The sequence below is a fragment of the Chrysoperla carnea genome, chromosome X (assembly GCF_905475395.1).
Source record: "Chrysoperla carnea chromosome X, inChrCarn1.1, whole genome shotgun sequence".
Classification (NCBI taxonomy): domain Eukaryota; kingdom Metazoa; phylum Arthropoda; class Insecta; order Neuroptera; family Chrysopidae; genus Chrysoperla; species Chrysoperla carnea.
This window is the reverse complement of record NC_058342.1, coordinates 15,495,551-15,519,060: the sequence shown is the minus strand read 5'-3', so window position 1 is coordinate 15,519,060 and position 23,510 is coordinate 15,495,551. Positions and strand designations below refer to the sequence as shown.

The 23,510-nt window shown below is 31.1% G+C and overlaps 1 protein-coding gene across 4 annotated transcripts; it reads left to right on the top strand.

Moving 5' to 3' along the window:
• Positions 1-743: 743 nt before the first annotated feature.
• On the top strand, positions 744-23,191 carry LOC123302362 (beta-arrestin-1). Of its 4 annotated transcripts, none has more exons than XM_044885268.1 (8): positions 744-1,113; positions 1,185-1,245; positions 8,168-8,834; positions 9,857-10,000; positions 12,014-12,100; positions 12,880-13,032; positions 17,023-17,113; positions 22,586-23,191. In XM_044885268.1, exons 1-7 carry the CDS (start codon positions 1,051-1,053, stop codon positions 17,105-17,107), a joined length of 1,260 nt encoding a protein of 419 aa, XP_044741203.1. In that variant the 5' UTR covers positions 744-1,050; the 3' UTR covers positions 17,108-17,113; positions 22,586-23,191. The 4 variants fall into 4 exon arrangements, 3 of the variants coding, with proteins under 3 accessions (XP_044741203.1, XP_044741204.1, XP_044741202.1); XM_044885269.1 differs by lacking the exon at positions 22,586-23,191 and adding an exon at positions 20,291-21,302; XR_006535502.1 differs by lacking the exon at positions 22,586-23,191 and adding an exon at positions 20,291-21,302 and having other exon boundaries at positions 17,023-17,182.
• Positions 23,192-23,510: the final 319 nt, after the last annotated feature.

Here is a 23,510-nt window from a genome sequence, read left to right as displayed (position 1 = left end):
ATGGCTTTTCCCATGAAACTTTATGAGGTGTGAAATACTCTATCACTGTCTACGTTATAACATTTATATGGAGGTTTACACATTACTATACTTTACTACGTTATAATCTTTGTACATAGAGGTAAAAATTTATCAAGTGTTTTTCTTTTACTCAAAAGTGTAAAAAATACGACTTAATTGAAGTATTTTTTGACGCACTTGACTTGACAAATAAAAACTTTAAACTAACAAACCAATTACTCCAAAAAATATCTGAAATGAAACATTTATTTGTAATATTTATTAAGTAAAATAGACAAAAAATAAATGAAATATGAAACTTTATTAATTAATTAAAAATTAGGGATCCAGATAGACCGGTTAAGTTTAATTTAATTGGAAATATGAATTAATATAAATGTGATGAAGGAGACATTTTGTATTTGGACTATTAAAATATGATGAGACATCTTTGTTTATCCTGTTCTAAGCATTGCCCTAATCTTTCCATCTTTTACTATTATATTTTAATAACAATATATGCTATCGCTCTCTGTTTCTGCCCTTTGGTGAGTTGATCAGTGATGCACTACTCACTAAAGTGAAACACTTGTAATTTTTAGTAAAAAGATTATTTACTACTACTTTCCGAAAAACGCATTTATTTTTTTTTATTATTAAATAATAAATAATACAAAAACGAATTTAAATTAAAAACAGTGTTAGTTTTTTTTTTAAAACAATATTTTATATGGGATGTGATTTTTCGGGTGCCGAAGATTTTTTTATTTTTTTCCAATTAGTAAGAGAGTCCCCCGTATTTCATACTAAAAGGTATTAAGGTAAGGTTTTTATATATGAATACAGGAAATGGGACATTTAATTATTTTGATATAAAAATATCGTGTTTTTCGTTTAATTTTGATTTGAAATCAAAACGTAGATTTTGATTTAAGAGACGAACTTAAAATAGTGTTTATTTTGTGTGGGGTAAAGTGTGATTTGTACGAGATTGTGTGTTTTTGATTTCGAGGCTGGATTTTCGCCTCATTTGAGTTTTGATTTGTGGATATGGATGATTCAAATAATAGACGAGCTACCAGAGTATTTAAGAAAAGTTCACCGAATGGAAAGGTATTGGTAAAAATTCGATATATTTTTCTATTCAAATTTATGTTTATATATATTTTTTCCTCCCTTGTTAGATAACGGTGTATTTAGGGAAACGAGATTTTGTGGATCATATTACACATGTAGACCCTATCGGTGAGTTTAATTTCATTTCTGATTTTATAATCAAAAAAAAATTTTCAATATTGAAAAGGTGCGGTTTTTTGTTGTTGATTCAAATTTGATGTATTCTAAGTGAGAAAATCGAATTGTCAGAATACACCCGGAAATTTGTTTTAAAAAAAGGTTAGATTGTGTATTTTTTTGTGGTTTTGTATTGGTTCAAGAATCCAAGGCAAAAAATAACCGTCATTGACGACGTATGTGTGGGAAAGTATGTTTGAGAGTGCCGGAAATATAAAAAAAATTACACTTTTATTGATAACACTTGCGTAAAATAGTTCCTGATAAAAGAAAAACTATGTATATTTGATTGGTGATTCAACGTTAAGAGCTAATTTTTCACGGTTATGAAACGAAAATCGTAGTTTTTTTATTCAAATTAAAAAGTATATAAAGTTTTTTAACCTCTAACGTTAATTTATTTAATTGTTCAACTAATTGGTGTGATTATTGCTCGGTTCCATAGAAGAAGTTGTCAAATGGGCCTTATAAAAATATCTTTAACTTTGGATTAAGATTGTATACATTTGTAAAATTTCTCTTATATTTCTTCAAAAGTATTTTTGAAAATCTATTTAATAAAATTGAAAAATCTGTTTGAACTTAAGGGTCTTAGATTCGATGAAAGTTTGATGTGGAAGTTCAATATTTCTTGAGCATATTTTAGGCTAATTTCCTAGTTCATTTTCAATGTTATTTTCTCGGTATAGTTCTAAATTTAGCTGTGACAGGGCAAAGTTCTAATTTACCTGTTTTACAAAATGAAGACTTATCACTGATTTTGGTTATGCTTAGACATTCTAATAGTTACCGAATATCATTCGCCCTCCTCGGCCATTCCCTAAATAATTTATAGGCTGTGAATTTGTACGTATGCAAGCAAGTATTCAAAATCGTCGTTAAATTGTGCATTATTGAAGAAGGGGCTCCTTGTAGCAGAGTTGCCAGCAAGTAGCTCCATCTAAGTTAAAAAAAGCCTAATATGCTACTAAGAGCCAGTGCTGCCAATGCGCGGACTCCGATTTACCCGTTTTCTCAAACGAGAATACCCCATTTTACCTGATAGTTATGATCCTTACCAGTGGCGGATCCAGAATTTCGTCCAGGGGGAGTTATTATATCATCTCCCACTTTTCTTTAGATTTTTAACCATTTATTTTGAAGGTAAATTATATAAAATGATATAATAATAATCCTAATGGGAGGGGGTTGGCTTGAACCCGAATCCCCACCTCCCCGTGTATGCATCAATGATCCTCACCAACTCTGTAATCAAACACATACATTCAGCTAATATAAAGTCTCTCTCTCCATTTTCAATGCAATTTTTTTACAATATTAAAAAATTGAAAATTGAATAATGAACAGCATATTCTAGGTATGTTCCGTAATATTCTCCAGTATACTGGCCAGTGCTAATGACGCCATACTGGTGAATCGTTCCGAAATATACTGGCCAATGCGTGTATATATATATTCTTATTGTAATCGTCAATTACGAGTAAATCTTTTTCAGACGCCATTATTCCTTCTTAATGAACAATAAATAAATAAATTTCTTGCATAAACACTCGTTGAAAACATGTACACTATCATGCCCGTTTTACCAGTACAATATGACGTCGATTTCTGACGTCATGAGCACTGGCCAGTATACTGCTGAATATTACGGAACACGCCCTCTCTCACAGAAAAACGATCAATTAGTTAAATGGTTATAATAATTCGATTTAGAGACGATCCAACTTAGAGCATCGTTCTGCGTAACTGCTAATACGCAGGCGGTCTAATATGAATTTGTAGTAATGAATTGCTTAACATAAGTTGTTAACAAAAAACAACTTTTATTAAGAGAATATCTTAATTTATTATTTGAATTAGTAATGACAAATATGATAATTACCCGATTTTACCCGGAAATTTAAATTACCCACTGAATTATCAATCAAGCATTGAATTAACCGAAAATCGGGTAATTACCCGCACATTGGCAGCACTGTTAAGACCTTAACGTTGGTTTCATTTAGCGAAACTGTGGTTATTAGGAGAACTAAATTAATATAGGGCGACTGTGTGGACATTAGTAGAACTAAATTAATATAGCGCGTAAGTCATGGGCACTGTACGAGGATACACAACTCAAACGAGATTATCATGGAGGTAAGAGAGAAGGAGAACGATCGCTGTAGGAAATAGTGTCCCAGAAATACGATCAAAATAAGTGAGGCGCTGCGATCGCTAAGTCGTCTCAATAAAAGCGAGCTGTTGTTAAATTTGTACATTATGCAAATAACTTCATATACTTATACTCATAAACAGCTAACTTCGCAGGTACTACTTTCCGACGACAGCGCGGCTGGTGGCTGAAAAATCAACTATAAATTCTACAAATTTTCAGGGACAGACGCGCTAATGCTTTAGCGCGTAGCGATCGTTCTCCTTCTCTCTAACCTCCATGGAGATTATTCAAAATTTGTCATCGAGATAGCAGAAATTATAGTGTCGATGTTCCTTTCGCACCGAAGTGCATTGCACGAAACAAATACGAACATACGAACGAAATACTACATAAATGCGTCATATTTTGATCAAATATTTGATTAAAAACTAATTGGATCTTATTTTTTTCTTATATTTCGCCGTTTTCGAGATGACGGCGTTTTAAAAAAAATCGCTTATATAGGTTAAAATTTTGTTATCAATAAATTTGACGAATAAAAAGTGATTTTGGCCAATTATATTTGATTATAAAAACCAACTTATTTTATCTTTTTGACTATTCTAAATACTTTTTGTATCTTGACATTTTTTACCTAACATCACCGTTTTCGAGATTTAGGTGTTTTAAAAAATGTAAAAAATCGATTTCAAGAAAAATGTAAAACAAATCGTTTTTTTAGCTTCATAGTTCTTTAATTCTTAGTCTTATAGAAGTGTTAAGAATAGTCAAAAATATAAAATCAGTTGGTTTTTTAATCAAATATTTGACCAAAACCACAATAATCGATAAATTTGTTATTAAAATTTTTTTCTCTTGAATGTTTGTATCTAAAAATTAGAATACTTTGAAAAATTCCATAAACCACATCGCCTACCCCTTCCCCCCTCAGAAAATCGAAATATACGCCGAAAAGTACGTCTTCTCTGTTGTGTACATACTACAAGAATGGGATTTTCACCAATCACCTCGGAATAAATAAATTAACAGAATAGTTCTTAAAATTGTATTACCCGCAACGCAACCTCCCGGAAAATCGTACCCCTCCTCCAAAAATTCGGTTTTTCAATTCTGTACATGTAAGAAAGATGGGATTTTCACCAGTCATTTTTCGGAGGGAATTTGGGAATGGGGTCAGATGAATTGGGGAAGTAATTTTCATGTATAGAACTGAAAAACCTAACTTTGAGGGATTTTACTTATTGTCTGAGGAGTTGCGATGTAGGTAATACAATTTTTAGAACTGTTCTGTTAATTTGACTTTATTCCGAGTTGGTTGATGAAAATCCCTTCGTTCTAGTATGTATACAACAGAAAAACGTACTTTTGAGTGGTGTTTTTTCGATTTTCTGGGGGACTGCGATGTGATTTATGAAATTTTTCAAAATACTCTGCTATAATAATTTTTGGAAGTGTTTTTCCAATTTTCCGGGTTGCAATGAAAAAGTTGAAGTTTTTCGTTTTTGCCCGGAGATTTCAAACAATTTCGCGTCGAATGCAAAAAACCGCATCTTTTTAGCATGTCTACAAGTGCCTTAGAATTTGTGTACGTTAGTGAGTGAGCGAGTCAGTCAGCTTTGGGAATTTGCAACAGTCTGTTTAACATTTAGACCCGACTGATTGATCTGGCTGTTTGATTTTTTAATTCCTTAAATACCTAACTTAAAGATATAAATGGTGGGGTGCCGCTACCCTTCAGCCAGGCTTCGACTATCTTATTTAGAATTCCTTCAAGGACAATTACAAAATTTTCTGTAGTACCTCAAAAATATTCTTTAAATTGTTCACCGGCTCTATGTATAAAGTGTACACGGGGCACTGGTACTAATCGAGCAATACTGAGCGATTACTTTAGCTAAACGCAACTATTTATTACATCTACGGACACAAATGCATTTATGGCTAGATTCGGTCTTTCTAGATTCCAAGGTTTGAGTTCTACTCTTAAATGGGAGTTAGTAAATCAGTTGATTGATTAAATCTACATAGACTAAATTTAGCTGCAATGTATTTGTGTTACAATGTAATGGGCCCAGACCCTCCCCCCACGTTGATACTAGACTAACCACGCTTAAAGTTGCAAAAACAGAATTTCGAATAAAACTCAAATATCGCACACTAAATAAAATAAGTGAAAACAAACAATTGACTGAATAAATTGTTGAAATACTCTGTATAGATTGCGTTTTATATCAGTACTTGCATTATTTTTTTTTTATAAATTAGAAGAGTTAAAAAAATTAACACAATTATGACGGCGAGAACCAAATAAATGGCGGCCGAAAGGCCATTTATTTGGTTATCAAAAATTTTATGGAATTTTTTTCGTTTTTCGCGACTACTCCACAAGACCACTATTTGAAGCTACCTGTAAATTTTCATTTCCCTATCTTTTATAGTTTTTGGAGTAAATGGATACTAAAATTTTGTCCTAATTTGCGCCCTTTATAAGTAACTTTTGTTTTATCCTTAACGGTTTACAAGATGGGTCCTACGGACCCAAGACCCATTTAACCTATGTTGCTCATTTACGAACTTAACCTCACTTTTTACGTCCTGAGCACGCTGTAAAAAGTGGTTTCTCTCTTTCTTTAAGTGATTTTATGAACACCTATACCAAAATTTTGTTGGTAGCATCAATATTTTTAAGCTTTACAAACTTGGGACTAAACTTAGTATACCTTGATATAAATTACATATATACATGGTATTAAAAATTCGATTCTTCGTGTGAAAATCGCTTATACTTTGGATTTAGGGATTGAAACGTATGGAAATGAAGCAATACACTTGGCAAAAAATAAAAATTACGATACGAATTCAAGAGTTCGAAAACTGAACGTAAGACTACAGCCAATTGGGTAAAAAAAATCTTGCGCCAAGATAAATTCCGATTTGAAGCTTTTCTCCCAGTTGTGGACTTGTAAACACGTCTCAAAACGCGCATCCATCAAAAAGAATCTCAGCGTATGAAATGTTGTTTTTCCTTAGTTTCAAATTCCTTAACAATCTTCAAATGATTTCAACTGAAGAATTAAACGCAATAGCAAAATATCTTGTTGATTGTGTTATCCAGAATATGTAGAATCGACACGATTTACAATGAATTGGTTCAACTTACTGAACTGACAAGACTCTATGAACGAAAAATCGCAGAATCTAAAGCGAAATTTCTGTATCGCATAATACCTAATAATCCAAAATCTGGTGAAAAATTTGGAGTACGTTCTTGAGGCACTACGGAAAATTTTATAATTGTCCTTGAAGAACCCCTAAATAAGATAATCAAGGTATATATTTTTTATTTAAATAGAATTTCTTAATATACAATTTTATCTCGAGTATCGTGGTATTTATTTCAATAACTATGTCCACATTATAAGATAGGAAAATGGCTCTATTAAAGTTTTTCTAACCCACCCTAAAATGTTCTTTGGATCATTCTGATCAAAAGCTCTCACGGTCACAAAAATTTTCGAGCTACAGTTAAACAAAGCTACACATACTCGAAAACTACTCGTTAAAAAGTTCTGTGGTCGTAAAAGCTTTTGATCAAAACAATCCGAAGAACGTTTTGGGGGCCGTTTGAAAGAGTTTCACAAAAAGCCATTTTCCTAGTCACGTTGTTACTATAAATATATGTGTAGCTTTTATACCCGTAGATCGAAAACTAATCGTTAAAAGTTTTGTGGTCATGAGAGTTTTCGGTCAGAACGATCTGAAGAACATTTTGGGGGCGGTTTGAAAAAGTTTCACAGAAAGCCATTTTTGTATACTAATATTATATTATATTCGTAGCTTTGAATGCCCGTAGCTCAAAAACTATTCGATACAAATTTTCGATGGTTGTGAGAGCTTTTGATTAGAATGATCTAAATAACAGTTTAGGGTGGGTTAGAAAAAGTTTCACTGAATGCCATTTTTCTATCTAATATTGCGAGGTCCTTTATAATTAATTGTTAATAATAAATATACAAAGTGGACCATTTTAATCTAAAATGGCTAATAGCTCGTTTTGTAGTTAATCATTAAAAAAAATAACTTACAAAAATTGTAGCGTTTGATGAGGGACATCATGTTCGGACATCGGATTGAATCTAGTTCCTCGAGTTTCTTTAATAGCCAATTTAGATCTCAAACGGTAAGAGATAGAATAACACTTTAAATTAGAAAGTTGATCCCCATAAAAAACTAACAATTTTTGTTTAAAACATTTTTTCGAAAAAACGTTAGCTTTCGGAGGAAATTCGACTTAAAAATATGTCATTATTGCATTTAATAGAAAGAAAATACGCTTAATGCAATAATGGATTTGAATGCAATAATGGCATTTTTTTAAGTTACATTCCCTTCAAAAGCTGATGATTTTTGAAAAATAGGTAGGGATGAAAAATGTTAGTTTTTTTAAGAGGATCAACTTTCTAATTTAAAGTTTTATTCTATCTCTTACCGTTTAAGATCTAAATTGATTATTAAAAAAACCTGATGAACTAGGTCCAATCTGATAAAAAAAACAAAACGAACTATTAGCTATTATACATTAAAATGACCCACCCTGTATATTTTTTAATAATAGAAAAATAAAATAAAAGATTATTTATTTTTAAATAATTGGTACTTAGATTTCCTTAAGTATTTTAAAAAATCTTAAATTCTGGTTTTATCATTTGTTTTTAGATGGTGTCGTATTAATCGATCCAGAATATGTAAAAGAACGTAAAGTATTCGGTCATGTATTGGCCGCATTTCGTTATGGACGTGAAGATTTAGATGTATTAGGTTTAACATTTCGTAAAGATTTATATTTAGCCGCTGAGCAAATATTCCCACAAGAGAAAACAGCTGCAAAACGACCGTTAACACGACTACAAGAACGTTTAATTAAAAAACTCGGTCCAAATGCATATCCATTCTATTTTGAATTACCACCACATTGTCCGGCATCGGTAACATTACAGCCCGCTCCAGGTGATACTGGTAAACCATGCGGAGTGGATTACGAGTTAAAAGCATTTGTCGGGGAATCATCTGAAGATAAACCACATAAAAGGAATTCTGTACGCTTAGCAATACGTAAAATAATGTATGCACCCAGTAAATTAGGTGAACAGCCATCGGTGGAAGTTAGTAAAGAATTTATGATGAGTCCAAATAAATTACATTTGGAAGCATCGTTGGACAAAGAATTGTATTATCATGGTGAAAATATTGCTGTAAATGTACATATAGCAAATAATTCAAATAGAACTGTTAAAAAAATCAAAGTTACTGTACGACAATTGGCTGACATTTGTTTATTCTCAACAGCACAATATAAATGTAATGTAGCCGAAGCTGAAAGCGAGTAAGTTTCCTTTTATATATTTTCGTAATTGCATTTTAAAAAAGCTCCTTAAATTGGTTTGTGACCATTCCCCATTCCCTTTTTCGGAAATTCGATTTCAGAGTTATCGAAAGGTTTAAAAACAAGTGAAAACAAACTATTGACTGAGTTAATTGTTGAAATACCATGTATAACAGTGTTGATTACGCTATCGTTTGTTTTTTTATGGCACGTAAGTAAAGAGAGATAGCCACTCCTACACACTAAGTAAGAAGCGTATCCTTCTCACTTCTTCAGTGGATATAGCTATAAACAAACAAACACATACATAATATATGTAACGTATACATTTAAAATATATATAACTTTTGTTAAACTCAATTTTCATATCCGAGAACGCTTTAAAAATTTCAGCTTGATATCTCTTTTCGTTTTTGAGTTATCGTGTTTATTGAAGGACAGGCAGGCAACCGGAATAAACTCTTTAGATGATTTTATGAACACCTATACCAAAATTTTGTTCGTAGCATCAATATTTTTAAGCGCTACAAATTTTTATATTTTACATGGTATACAAATGAAAAAGAATGAAAATACCATTCTAGAAGCTTTTAGAATTTCTAAATTCGAATCTAAATAAAATAAAAACTAATACGGATCCTGTCAGGTATTTGCTTGTGATGTAGATGGGTTAAAAAATAGACCCCCAAAAATGTCACGTTTATATAGACCCATAAATTTTCTAGTGATTTTGGATTCTAAAATCTAGTCTACAGTTAAAGTCGTATGTCGTTATGAAGGCCATTTTTGACGTTATACCGGGCGATCAGTTTTTAACGTTTAATTCTCATTCCAAGAACAGTATAATTCGATCAGATTTGTCCTTATCCACTTGCTTTTGAGACCCTTTTTTTCGCACCCAGAACTAATTTTTAGTATAACGTGTAAACAATCCGAAAATCCAATTTGCCTTTGTCTGACATGAGTTTCCTATACTAATAATAAATCGAAATAAAAAAATTAAAAAAAAAATTTATTTTCAGTGCTGGTTGTCCAATTTCACCAGGTTTTACAATGTCAAAAGTATTTACAGTGAAACCGTTACTTGCAAATAATAAAGATAAAAGAGGCTTAGCACTTGATGGCCAATTAAAACATGAAGATACCAATTTAGCATCATCCACAATGTAAGTATTTATTTGTATTTTTTATACAGGATGGTTCAGAGAAGTGTGCGATTTTAAAAACCATAAATTTTTCCAAACCATTTGTTTACCATCTTAAAATACATAGAAAAGATTTGTAAAAAATTGCATAGATTGAATTTTTAAGTAAATTAAAAAAGATATTTTGAACTAAACAATGTTGGTAATAATAATAATAAAACATAAGAAAGGTTCCCAAAATGGGTCCCTAGCACCTAGACCAAAGTGTCCTCTGTATCCTCCATGAGAACAACCTGTTACTTGAAGGCGGTACGTCTCCGGGTAAGAAGTGCTATTTTAAGCAGATGAAGTTATACGATTCTGTCGAGGTCAAACCCAACGCAGAAAGCCCACAGCTTCTTCTAGAATTGATAGATCCAAGGTTTCGGACCCAAACTTTCTAAACCTGACGCCCTGCAGGTTTCCGCACGTGCAAATAATGTGTATGGAGATTTCATCGTCCTCTATACAGATTCTGCAAGTGTGATAATCGGAAACCCCACTATTGTTCTACGGAAAATCTTGCTCTGGGAACGGCAGACTCTGGGAACGTTGCCTCATTTCCGTTAACGCCAGCGTAGCTTGGTACCTAGATCAGTCTGACTGTTTTATCCAGTAGCAGGCGATTCATTTCCTCGAAGTAATTTTTAAATATTGAAATAACAAGGGATCATTTTATGTCAATTTAACACGACCATAAACTTCATTATCTCACATTTTTGTGAAAATTAATATAATTACAGTAAAGTCTATTATTAATTATAATGCCGGATAAACTAGAGGGTACCGGACTATTGTATTGTTCAGATTATTGGATTAAATAGAAAAATTTATGATAAATAAAATTAATCATTCCTTAATGTATTAGTTAAAAAGGAAAGAGCGATGGGGAAGGAGGGGGGTGTAAGGTACCGGACTATATATATAAGGGCGTGTAACTCGAGTGAAAAGGATATCAGGAAAAAGGCGCCTGTCTGAACGAGGTCTAGTCTTTGATCGTTGTGTACTTTGTACTGCGCATCAGACTGTCTTTTGTTTTCAATCAATTGAAAGTGATTGAAAACGATTTAAATTGTTTTAAATCACTTAGACAGCCCGATGCGCAGTACAAAGTACATAACAACCGATGACTAGATCCCGCCCTGATAGGCACCTAAATTCAGTCACGGGCGTTTATAGCTTGGCATAGGAGGTTTCACGTCCTTATATACGTATGTGTTCTCGACTGAAGAACTGGATTAGTGAGATTTTATCGTATACTATTTGAGCCACGACTCACGAGCGTCAATTTAAACGCATTTATTCTCAACGGACGTTTGTTATAATAACGTTATTTATAAAGCTGTGACTCAAACTGAAAAAGTATGTTATTTTCGACGCTTATGTGACCAGGGTTGCTAGATTGTACTACTGTTCCCAAATTAGGCTTTCTATATGCTTAGTACTGTCTCTAAAGATTAAGGGAAATGTTAAAAAATTTGAATTTATAATTACTCAAAATGTGAATCTCAAAGGCTCAAACTATTATTTAACGAGATTTAATGCTCAAATTATTTCTGTAGATAAGGAAACAGATGACTTTAATATAATGATTTATAGAGTTTATAAATCATTATTGATAACTGGGACTTGCAACCTCGCCAATTGACGATAATAATTTGTACTAATTAAAACAGGAAGCTAACCCATTTTGACTAGTTCCAATTTAGACTATCGGATGGAAATACTTAAACTTACTATTTATCAGATAACTGGGAGTTGCAAGGTTGTAACCCCACCAACTAACTATAATAATTTGTACTAATTACAACAGGAAGCTGACCTGTTTTGAGTCGTTCCATTTTAGACTACCAGATTATTTACCATTTATCGGGGTTTGAAATATCGAGGTTCTACTGTATTTCCTTTTTTTAACGGAAAAAAATAATTGTGTCATTTTTAGTAGATTATTCGATTCATTTGAGTGTAATTTCAGTTTTATTTTTTAAATTTCAGAGTTACCGATCCTTCACAACGGGAAAATTTAGGTATTATTGTTCAGTATAAAGTTAAAGTGAAATTATGTCTTGGAGCTCTTGGAGGGTAAGTTGATTTTTTATCGTTATACAGTGAAAACTTAAAATAACGTATTCCAATATAACGAATTCCTCGATTTAACAAATTTTTCGCAATCCCCTTGAATTTTCCATAGGAGTCAATATAAAATATACCTTTACATTGCGAACAACCTCTTTATAACGAATTTTCAATGTTAGTGTCAATATTTTAAACTATCAAAAATAAGTGTAAATACCACTTATTAACGAATTTTGTCAACTTGAAATCTTTATATAACATTCCCAACAATATATGACCCTAAATCCCATAGTATGTGATTCATGCCACGACATGAAAGTTATGTTAACACTGCGACATTAAACTTGACCCAGGTTTTCAGGCTCAATGAAAAGCTCACTCCATTCCATATCTGTTACTAGATATGTGAACACTTTAAATTAGAAAAAAATTTTTTTATTAAAAAGGTAACATTTTTTCTTCGAAACATTTTTCCGCAAACCGTACAGTTGAGAAAAAAACGAACTGAAAGGTTTTATCCAAAAATTGCTTTCTCGTATATTTTCTGCCGAATCTAGGCACTCACAGAGTGAGGTTTTAGTTGAACCGCTAAACTTTGATTGAATTCAATAACCGCATAAGATGCGCGCCTTTGAAATTAAAATTTTTCGTTTGAAGTATTTTCCTCGAACAAATTTTCTTTCAAGTTTCACGCATATGTCAAGTTAAAAAAGACCTTTTGTATAATTGACTTTTCTAATCTATTGTTAAAAATATTATTATTATTTTTTTGTTATAATTTACAGGGACTTGACAGCAGAGTTACCATTCATTTTAATGCATCCAAAGCCTGAAGAAGAGTCAATAATGCCAATACCACGAGCACTGCCTGCAGATTCAAATTCGCAATCCGGTGAAAATAATGTTGTAATTGATAATAACTTAATACAATTAGATACGTAAGTATACACACCCTTTTTTATTTCAATTTTTATCTGAGTAGGTACTTTGAAAACTTTTAAACTGATTTCATAATATTGATTATATTGTGTAAAATATTTTTATCGATTATATGTAGAATTCAGAGACGGATTAAGGAGCCATAAAGACCTCTTTTTAGTTCTTTAATTTCAAATTCTTCATTTCTTAGAAAGTGAATAGTATAATTAAACTAAATATCTAAAACAATTGTTTTTTAGGTTGTAAAAACCTACTTAAAAAAGTCGACCTCTCAGGGGCGTATCTAATACCCATTTTTGCTGGGTAATTGGGGGTTTTAATCAGTTTTATACAAATTACAAAAAAACTATACATTAGACTTAAAAAAGTTCAAATAAAAATTCTAGCTGAAGTATTTGTGCACATTTTCGACTTGCTAGCTTCAAAATTGACAGATATATTTATTTTAAAATAAATTTTTTTTGCTCATTCAATCAAATAAAAAAGTATCTATCCATCTTGTAAACCGTTAGAGATGGAACAAAAGTTTAAATGTAAAAGTTGTTTATTATAAAAAAATAATTAACTTTTGTTTGAAATATTTTTTCGTAAACATCACTATTTACCCGTGAGGGCGTTTCAAATATATTTATTAGACTTTCAAGACCACTAGTTGAAGTTACCTGAAAATTTTCAACCCTATCTTTTACAGTTTTGGGGAAAATGACCACCAAATTTTTTCCCCAAATTTCCCCTTCACGGGTAAATAGTTGTGTCTACGAAAAAATTAAATCAGCTCGAACTTTTTTTATTTGAATTTTTTTGTAATTTGATGGGTAGTTTTTTTTTTAATTTTTTAAAATTTTCTCTCTGCTCGTGTCTCCTGGGAGGGGGTACTGCACCTAAATTTTGATAGGACTCGGTAGATTTTCATTTCTAGTGCCAAGATAAAGTTAATAAACAAAGTTTCATTGTGATACATAATTTGCTGCCAAAATATGCTATTTTTCCTCCTGTACTAAAAGCATCTAACAATAAGAAACATTAATTGAGGGGCAAGTATAGCTTTTGTGATGGAGTTCTGATGCTCGTGTGTTTTTTTTATTTAAATTTTATCTGGATAGTCCATGCACACTTTTAAATTAATTTCATAACATTGATTAGATTATGTAAAATATTTATTTAAATCCATTATTCAAATTTTTAATAATCATTGTTGAAAAGTCATTGTCTTTCTGATAAGCTTTGATTTTGATAAGAAAGTAAGATTAAGGTAGTTCCTCCGCGACCGTCCAGTCAAAAAGTTTTGGACTAATACTATCATTCAGTGCGTTAACTGTGCTATGACTATTATACATATACAATATATTATTTTCAACAGACTGTAGTTACACACAATTATATCTTCTATTCGTATACACACACATACTTTGATATATACATTTAACATTAGTTTTTATATGCTTTCCACAAAAATTATCGCTAAAACGAGTTATTTATTTAAGTTTTTTATCGAAACTATATGGTAAATAATTTTTATTTTTATTTATATATTTTCTAAATATAGTATTCTACATTATATTAGTTTTTCATAGAGATGGTGGACGTCATTCATTGGTAAATAAATATAATATTTGTAAATTTGTGTATTTTTATACACTTCTCCCATGTACACGTACAAATTGCGTCACTTTTAATTGCTAATATCTCATGAATGGCATGGTAAATCATCTTCTAATTTTAACAGCAAGTGTATTATGAATTAAATATTTTATATTCTGAGTTTTGAGAAATTCTTGGAATATCACTTTCGTGTAGGTACTACCTTAAATTTAAAAATAGTATTTTTAAAAGTTAGAATAACATATTTTTACCTCCATATACTGATCAAATCGTAGTTTATAATAAAAGCAAGGGTCACAGAGCTTATATTCGTTGTGTGCGTAGTCATGGTAAGGACAATAAAATCGATGATGCTTCCAGTGAAAAATTTTAGCGATAAAGGAGGCTGTTATGACTAATTTGCAGTTCTTTACATGTTAATGTTATAGAAAATGTCAAATTAAAATTATTGAAAAAACTAATTAATTAAACTTAATGCATAAAAAATTGTGAAAATAAGAAATCAAATTGCACAAATATTATTTTTAAAATGTGAATTATCATAATTATTTATTTAAATTTGTGAGACAGTAATATTAAATTTTCAATGTAAGTCATAAATGCAATCCATACAATTCTATAATTAAAGTAGTGTATCGTTATCATGGAAACGCCTCCAATAAAACTCACGCATGGTGCGAATATGTATAATTTTAATTTAATATGGCTAATATAACAGGTTGGCTGATAAGTCCCCGGTCTGACACATAGATGGCGTCGCTAGTATTAAATGCATATTATTTTTATATAGTACCAACCTTCAAATGATTCGTGTCAAAATTTGACGTCTGTAAGTCAATTAGTTTGTGAGATAGAGCGTCTTTTGTGAAGCAACTTTTGTTATTGTGAAAAAAATGGAAAAAATGGAATTTCGTGTTTTGATAAAATACTGTTTTCTGAAGGGAAAAAATACAGAGTCCGGAAACTCATTATCAAGCCAAGTTTTTGCTTCCACTGTATTTTTTCCCTTCAGAAAACAGTATTTTATCAAAACACGAAATTCCTTTTTTTCCATTTTTTTCACAATAACAAAAGTTGCTTCACAAAAGACGCTCTATCTCACAAACTAATTGACTTACAGACGTCAAATTTTGACACGAATCATTTGAAGGTTGGTACTATATAAAAATAATATGCATTTAATACTAGCGACGCCATCTATGTGTCAGACCGGGGACTTATCAGCCAACCTATTATTGAGAGAGGGGGTTACTTCAAAATTTCCTGAGACAGTATACAATCTTTAACGAAAAGTCCTTACGGGTCAAAATCGACAAAAACTGAAAAATGGTCAAAATTATCATGATTTTACAAGATATTTTCTTAACACAATATTTATGTAAAATAATAACTAAACAATTAATTTTATTTTTGAACATTGTAGAGTAGTAATTTTTGGACGGAAAAAGTGTAAAATGAGTTTTATTGTACCTCAACCTATTGGGCCAATTTTTTAAAAAATGTTCTGAAAGGTGCACAGATCAAAAATCTACATTTAGGTTGGTATCGCTAGAAAGTTTGGCCATTGATATTGGCTAAATAGGTCAATTATTGGAACCCATATCTAAGGTGATTTTTTAAAATTTTAAAACCTAACAAAATGAGTCAGACAAGTATACCCGGGAATTTTCGGGGTTACTGATCACGATTTCGTAGTCAGAATTCCGATGCAATACCCCCTTTTGCTGGTCCAATACAGAAACGTAATGTAAATATTCGACAAATGGGCCATTTCAGAGATTTTGGGGCCGCTGATCACGATTCTGAGGTCAGAACTTCGATATACTCTCTCCCCCTGGAATAATTCAGCAACATTCTATAAATATTCGAAAATTATGAATTATGTCAGAGGGGGTAGGGGTATATCGGAATTCTGACTTCGGAATTGTGATCAGCGACCTCAAAAATCCCCTAAGTATACTTTTTTGGCCTATTTTATTAAATATTTCAGAATATTACCCGATTTACTCCAGGAGGAGGCACTATTCCGAAATTCTGACTTCGGAATCGTAATATTTTCAAAGTTTTAAAATTTTTAAAAATCAGTTTAGAAATGAATTTCAGTAATTGGTCTATTTGACCAATAGCAATGGCCAAATTTACTAGCGGCACCAAATTAGTTGTAGATTTTGATCTATGCACCTTTCCGAACATTTAAAAAATGGCCCGATAAGTCGAAGTGTCGAGTCGATAAATAGAAGTAGATTTAGGCCCAGTAAGTCGAAGTGAAGAAAAATTTCATTTGAAATGCTAAAGTGACAGGTCTAATTGATTATAAATAATCAACATTTATTAAATTGATTATAAATAATCAACACTTATTAAATAATCTTTTTTGTTGTTTCTAGGGACGTTGATGGAGGCTACGACGATGATATTATATTTGAAGATTTTGCACGATTACGACTAAAAGGTGGTGAAACAGATGCTTAAGAATAGGTTAGCAAATGAGACCAATTTATCTTATTAAAAAAAATAAATACAAAAAAAAAAACACAAGAAAAAAAAGTAACTAAACACTAATAATTACACTAAAACAAATTTTACCATGGCTAGTCAATGATGTATCATTGTACCTATTATAATTTTTGATCAAACAAAAAATAATGGGAGGAATATTTAAAACAGAAAGTACAGTCAAAATCGACTATAACGACATTGTGGTAATCTTTGTTGGCGATATGTATATTTTATCCGTCTGAAATAAATTATCTTCTAAAAATAAATGTCGTTAGGAGCTAATTTGACGACTGTATAAAAAAAAATATCCTTCTTCGAAGAAAAATGCGTGATCTTTTGACGATTGGATTTTCATTTTTCCTCGGAAAAGGATAATTTTAAAGAAGGATACACCAAATGAGCCCCTAAGAACATAATTACTGATAACTATTTCTCATTGATGTTGTAAATAAAAATTCGTATAATATGTTCCTTACAAAACTGTCAACCCATTTTTCGCCCCCCAAACAAGACGTTATGATGCTATACCTCAGTTTGTCATCCTGTTGTTAAGACTTCATTGTTTTTTAAAGATTTTTCATTTAAAATGATAAAAATTTAAACTTAAATTAGGCAATTTTTGTATGAGATCATTACATTTTTGAAAGAGTATTTTTCGGTAATTTGTGTAATATATACTGCATCTCATGAGTGTGAGAGAGTATAAACATATGTATACATTAAGCAATGTGTTTAAGAAAGGGCTATTATTATGGGTATTTTTTCTTGCATATGCTGTAGCTTCGGTAATAGACACAACACATCCTAGTAGTAAACCATTATATGTCGATCAACTCTCTATCTTTTATAGTTTTAGAGAAAATCGTTACCAAAGTTTTGCCCTAATTTACGATCTCACGGGTAAACAAGTGACGTTTACGAAAAAATGATTCAAACAAAAGTTTGTTTATTTTTTTATAAGGAACATTTTTTATATTTAAACTTTCGTTCTATCTCTAACGGTTTATAAGATGGATCCTACGCACCCAAATGTATACGTCCTGAGCACGCTATCAAAATTTCAGGTTGATATCCTTTTTCGTTTTTGAGTTATCGTGATCACAGATGGACAACTAAAAATGCCATTTTATTAACATCTATACCAAAATTTTGTTCATAACACCAATATTTTTAAGCATTACAAACTTGGGACTAAACTTAGTATACCTTGGCGCAAAATTGTTGAGCTTAATGGAACCTTTCTTATACAGCTGTACTTGGTTAAATGGGACCTGGATAACTGAGAAACCTCTATAACTGAAACTCATGCTGAGGTCTCTACACTTTGTGCACTGATTTATCTCTGTTAGTGGGACGAAGCAAACCTCTATATCTGGGATTCGTTCTTTCGATTTTATCGTCATGGTTATTTCTATAACTGAAATAGCGAGTGAATTTTAATACATTAACCTCTCTAATGACGATAACATCGTTTTGTTTGTTTGTTTATACTTACTTAATATTATTCTAACCGCAAATTCCGCACTTAACTGATTTTGAGCCTCAAGTTTTAGTTTTGCTTTACTATCATACGGATATTTATTTGAAAAATACCGAAACGAAGGATCAAATCGTTATCCAGTACGTGAAAAACTGAAGTTAATATATGTTTATGAAAGTGGAAAAACACGCGATGAAATCTGTTTCGAATTTAATGTGCCAAAATCTACGCTTTGTGGAATAATTCAGAATAAAGGTAAAATTCAATCACAATGTTCTGAAGGACAAGAAAAACTAAAACGTGTACGCTTGTCAGAATATTCCGAGGTTGAACAGTGTTTACATGGGCCAAGCTACTTCGTAACAAAAACGTCCCGGTAAGTGGATTGATGATTGAAGAAAAAGTACAAGATTTCGTGCGAAGGCGCGATATTTATAGTTTCTGTATGTACGTTATTTTATTTAATAATATCATCTCTATAACTGGAATAATCTGTATTCTGACCTCTGTAAATGAGACAGATATTTATATTTGCATATCCGAGACACAAGGGTAAGTAGAATACCTCTATAAGTGAGCTAAATTTGCAGCTCCCTTCATGTCTCACTTAACAAGTATTTACTGTATATATTCACTTATCAAAATTACGTCATAACATTTTAATATTTTGCGATTAAATTCTTAATGTTTTTTTGCACAAACAGAAACTCAATCACCGATTAATTTTTATACAATTAACATTATTGTGAGTTCTTCCATAAGGTACTCTGTTAAGAATCACAATTTTAAAATGAAATAATTCATAATTTTGCCCCACAAGAGGTCCCAAAACTGTGTTTATTGTGATCAAGGCACTTTGAACTAAAACAAAATGAACATTCACCGTACTTGCTCAAACAAACCGGATAATTTGGATGGTATTCCTGAAAAACAAATGTTAAAGGAAACATATACTCTAATAAAAGATTTAATACCTTTAACAACTACCGGGAATCCAATGGGTTCATTTTTGGACTATCAAAATATACGAATATCGCTAAACGACATTATTATCAGCGATATTGTGTATATGTTGAAAAGAAAGATTGTTTGAACTTTTTGATCGTAATAGTTACTCGCGATAATCCGTGAACCATACGCCGCTCAGCGAATTTGCGAGCTACATTTGGCTAATATTTTAATTCACAAAAATTGTCATAAAATACATTCAAATAAAAATCATCATGACATCTCGTACACAAGTTAAGTTTCAAGTTCTATCATTTTAAATGAAACTCTTATAAGATATAAAATAAAGTGAACACAACTGAAGTCCAAAATAGTGAATGTTGGTCGCTATAAGAGATATGTCGTTTTATCCGATGTTGTTATAGACGGTCGCATTTTCATATTTGGATTCAGTTTGAACTTTGTCATAATACGCGATTCGTCATTATAAGCGATGTCGTCATAATCGATTTTGACTGTACAGTGATAGTGGGTGGGGAGAGAACACCTTCTTACCTTCTAATTAATATTGTATTATAAGAAACAAAAAAAAAATGGCCTCACTATTAACATTCTGGTCATCAAAACATAATATGGACCATAGATAGGGTCCCTCAAATGTAATAATCAAATTCTTTTTTTTTTTATTAAGTGTTATTTCCAATCCTTATTTCTTGGAATTTTTCTAGTTTGAATATGTAAAAAAAAAATTGGGGCCTTTTTCGGATCGTATTTGTCGCGTGTCGCATCTACTGGAAGAAATAATTAAAAGGCTCTATCTAGCGATAGAAAAAAAAACTATAGGTGTAAGATTCACATTGATATATAATATTTAACGGAATTACAATATTATATATTGCATACCATACATGCATATACAGGGTGTCCCGTGACTCGATGTTCATAGCTTAATTAAGAGTGTATTCTCTGAACAATTTTAAATCGAAAGTGCCTTTTGGACTTTTGTCAAAAAGCCAATAGTTAGGGAGTTTTGGGCCCACTTTTTACGATAAGTAGTTTTTTAATGTTAATATAGTATTATTGTAGATATTAGTACTTATCGTAAAACGTGGCAATCTCAGCTAATTTTGATGATAGAAAGTTGAATAAAAAACGAAAATGGGCAGAATTACATCAGCTATAGCTTTTGTATGAAATTAATAAAACATTCAACTACTTTACTCAACAATGCATTTACTCTATTCGTTAAATTTAGTAATGCCCATAACTCCCAAACTATTGGGTTTTAGACAAAAGTCCAAAAGGCACTTTCGACTTAAAATTGTTCAGAGAATACACTCAAGCTATGACTATCGAGTTACGAGACACCATGTATAAGATAAGTTGATGTAACCATTTTTGACAAGAAAAATTTTATTAATGAATTATATTAAACATTAAAATAATTGTTTTTATTTTAATTTGGGTCACTATGTCGTAGTGTGATCGAAAATATACAATTCTTCTAAAAAAGTTAAATCGGGACTTAGGTACATAAAATTTTTACAAAATTTAAATAAGAACTGCAAAGTTTATGTAAAAAAGTAGGAAAACTATCGCAATTATAAAAGACTAAGGGGAAAAATATGGCATTAAATGTAAAATGAAGTAGTATCTTTTGTCTTTTCATTCAAAAATCAGCTGAGTCTAACAAGTGTGGTTTACATTTTTTTAATCATGGCGCTGACATCTTAGCGTTCAAATTCCATACCTGAAAAAAAATTCAACCACCTTAAAATATTAAAAATTGGGATAAGACTTTATTTTCAATCGATCCTTTTTTTGAATAATTTAAAATACAGTGAAACTTCTGTAATATGTAATAGAATTCTTGGTAAAAACACTTTGGAAAATTTTTACATAACTTTTAGAAATTTTTCATTGAAAATAACTTGAGATAATAAGGGTACGAAATGATACGGAAAATATTCGATAATTTTTATTAACTGTTCGGATGGCAGAAATGACCACATACAGGGTTGTATCAGAATTTAGAAAATTCAAGGAAAATCGCATATTATCAGGGAATATAATTGAACGGGAATTATATTATTGTTCAACAATAAAATATATTTCCATGTTTTTTTTTTTAGTTTTAATTTCGTTAGACAATTTTGTTTTTCTAAATCATTTATCTTTTTATGATTTTATCGATATCTGATTTTTAAAATTTTATCGATATGCTTAAATAGAGATGCTAAGAAATTTAAATTGTTTTTGGAATGATCAGTCATATCTGGATAAGCGAAAATTGAAGGGACTACAATTTCTTTTTCGCTTACGAAGGTTTTTCATCAAAACCCAGTTTGTTGCCTACACAGGTACAGGAATGATTTTTCTCACTTATAGAGATTTTAGAAAAAATCAGTGTTAGTTATTTCACTTATCCAGACGTCTCTCACACAGATTTGACTTTACAGGGTAAATATTGGCCAAAAAACCTGAAAATTCACATTACTGGAAAACCTGAAAATGTCGGGGAATTCAAATTCTATTGAACACTCTTTCTTGTGGGCACTCTGAAATCAATAAAAGATGTTTCGAAATGATTTATCTATTAACTAACGCTATCGAAACGGGGGATAAACGTAAGAGGGATATCGCTAACGTTACTCCAATGTTTCTCAATCCTTAATCAAATCTGAACAGTCGGTAAACGCGATTTCTCATTTTTCTACCTCGGTTTATTTGCATCTGTTTCACTTTCAAAATAGTTGGATCGTTTTGAGAACATCCATTATAATATTTGCTGTTTTTATTTACTTTAGAACCCTGTATTCGATTGTTTTTAAGTTACAACGAAACCACATAATGGCTGAATAAGAAAATGTAATTTTATTTAAAAAAAATTGTAAATAAAAATTTTTATATATTCAAACTAATTAAAAAATGTCTTATACATTTTATTTGGGAAATTGTTTCAATTTTCTTCTGTAATTGATGTATCTTCGTTTTTTATAAAAAAAATAAAAAATTCATTATAGGTCTATCTAAGTCCAGCCGTAGCATTTTAGTCCGGCCGTCTTTTTAGAACAACTGGAAATTTTAGAGGCTGTCGTATTTAACAACTTTTTATTCCAAAAAAAATTTACATAGTCGGGGAATTCTTTTTCAGGAGCCTTGGAAAATTTTTTATTGCATGCCAAGGTTTTAAAATTGATGAACATTAAGGACGATATTGAAAGGTGTTTTATTTTCGATGTTATTTTTAAATGTGCGGTCATTTTTTTGTACTAAAATGTCAGGTATTTTCACATGTGAAAAGCAAGAACATTCCAGTAAACGAAAATGACGAAATATTTGATATTCGAACGGTTTGGCAATCGAATAATCTCTTGTAAAGCAGGTGTTAATCAATCGTATAGATCTTCCGATCTAAAAATCTAGAAGAGAGGTGTAAACCCTGATAAAAAAGTCCGATTCAAATTTCCAATTCATTCTGATTGAATTCCGATTCAATCAAATAGAATCCAATATGAAATTTCCAATTCGAACCTTCCCATTCATGTATTGGACCAATTGGAAATTTCCGAATAGTTCTATTGGATTGAATCGCAATTCAATTGGAAGGAATTAGAAATTTTATTCCCAATTAAATCCGATTCATTTCAATTAAATTTCGATTCAAAATTTTAATTGGTTTCAATGAGAATGAATCGGAATGAATTGAAATTTTTTTCCAATTGAATCCTATTCATTCCGATTGGTTGAATTGAAAATTTTCGATTCATTAATCAGACTTTTTGATCAGGGAACCCTGTAAGAGAGACGTGAAACTCTTTTTACTCCTATCAAATTAGATGAAATTTCATATGATTTACTGAAGCTTTGTAGCAATACCAATTTTAGCTTTTTACCTGTAGAATTAAAATTTTCATATGCGCTGAAAAAATAGGGTAATTTCGGAAG

Bases quoted from the DNA above. Each gene is read 5' to 3' on its own strand.
- LOC123302362 (XM_044885268.1), top strand. From the start codon at position 1,051: ATGGATGATTCAAATAATAGACGAGCTACCAGAGTATTTAAGAAAAGT. The intron at 1,246-8,167 runs GTGAGTTTAATT...ATTTGTTTTTAG, and splicing joins TACACATGTAGACCCTATCG to ATGGTGTCGTATTAATCGAT. The intron at 8,835-9,856 runs GTAAGTTTCCTT...ATTTATTTTCAG, and splicing joins GTAGCCGAAGCTGAAAGCGA to TGCTGGTTGTCCAATTTCAC.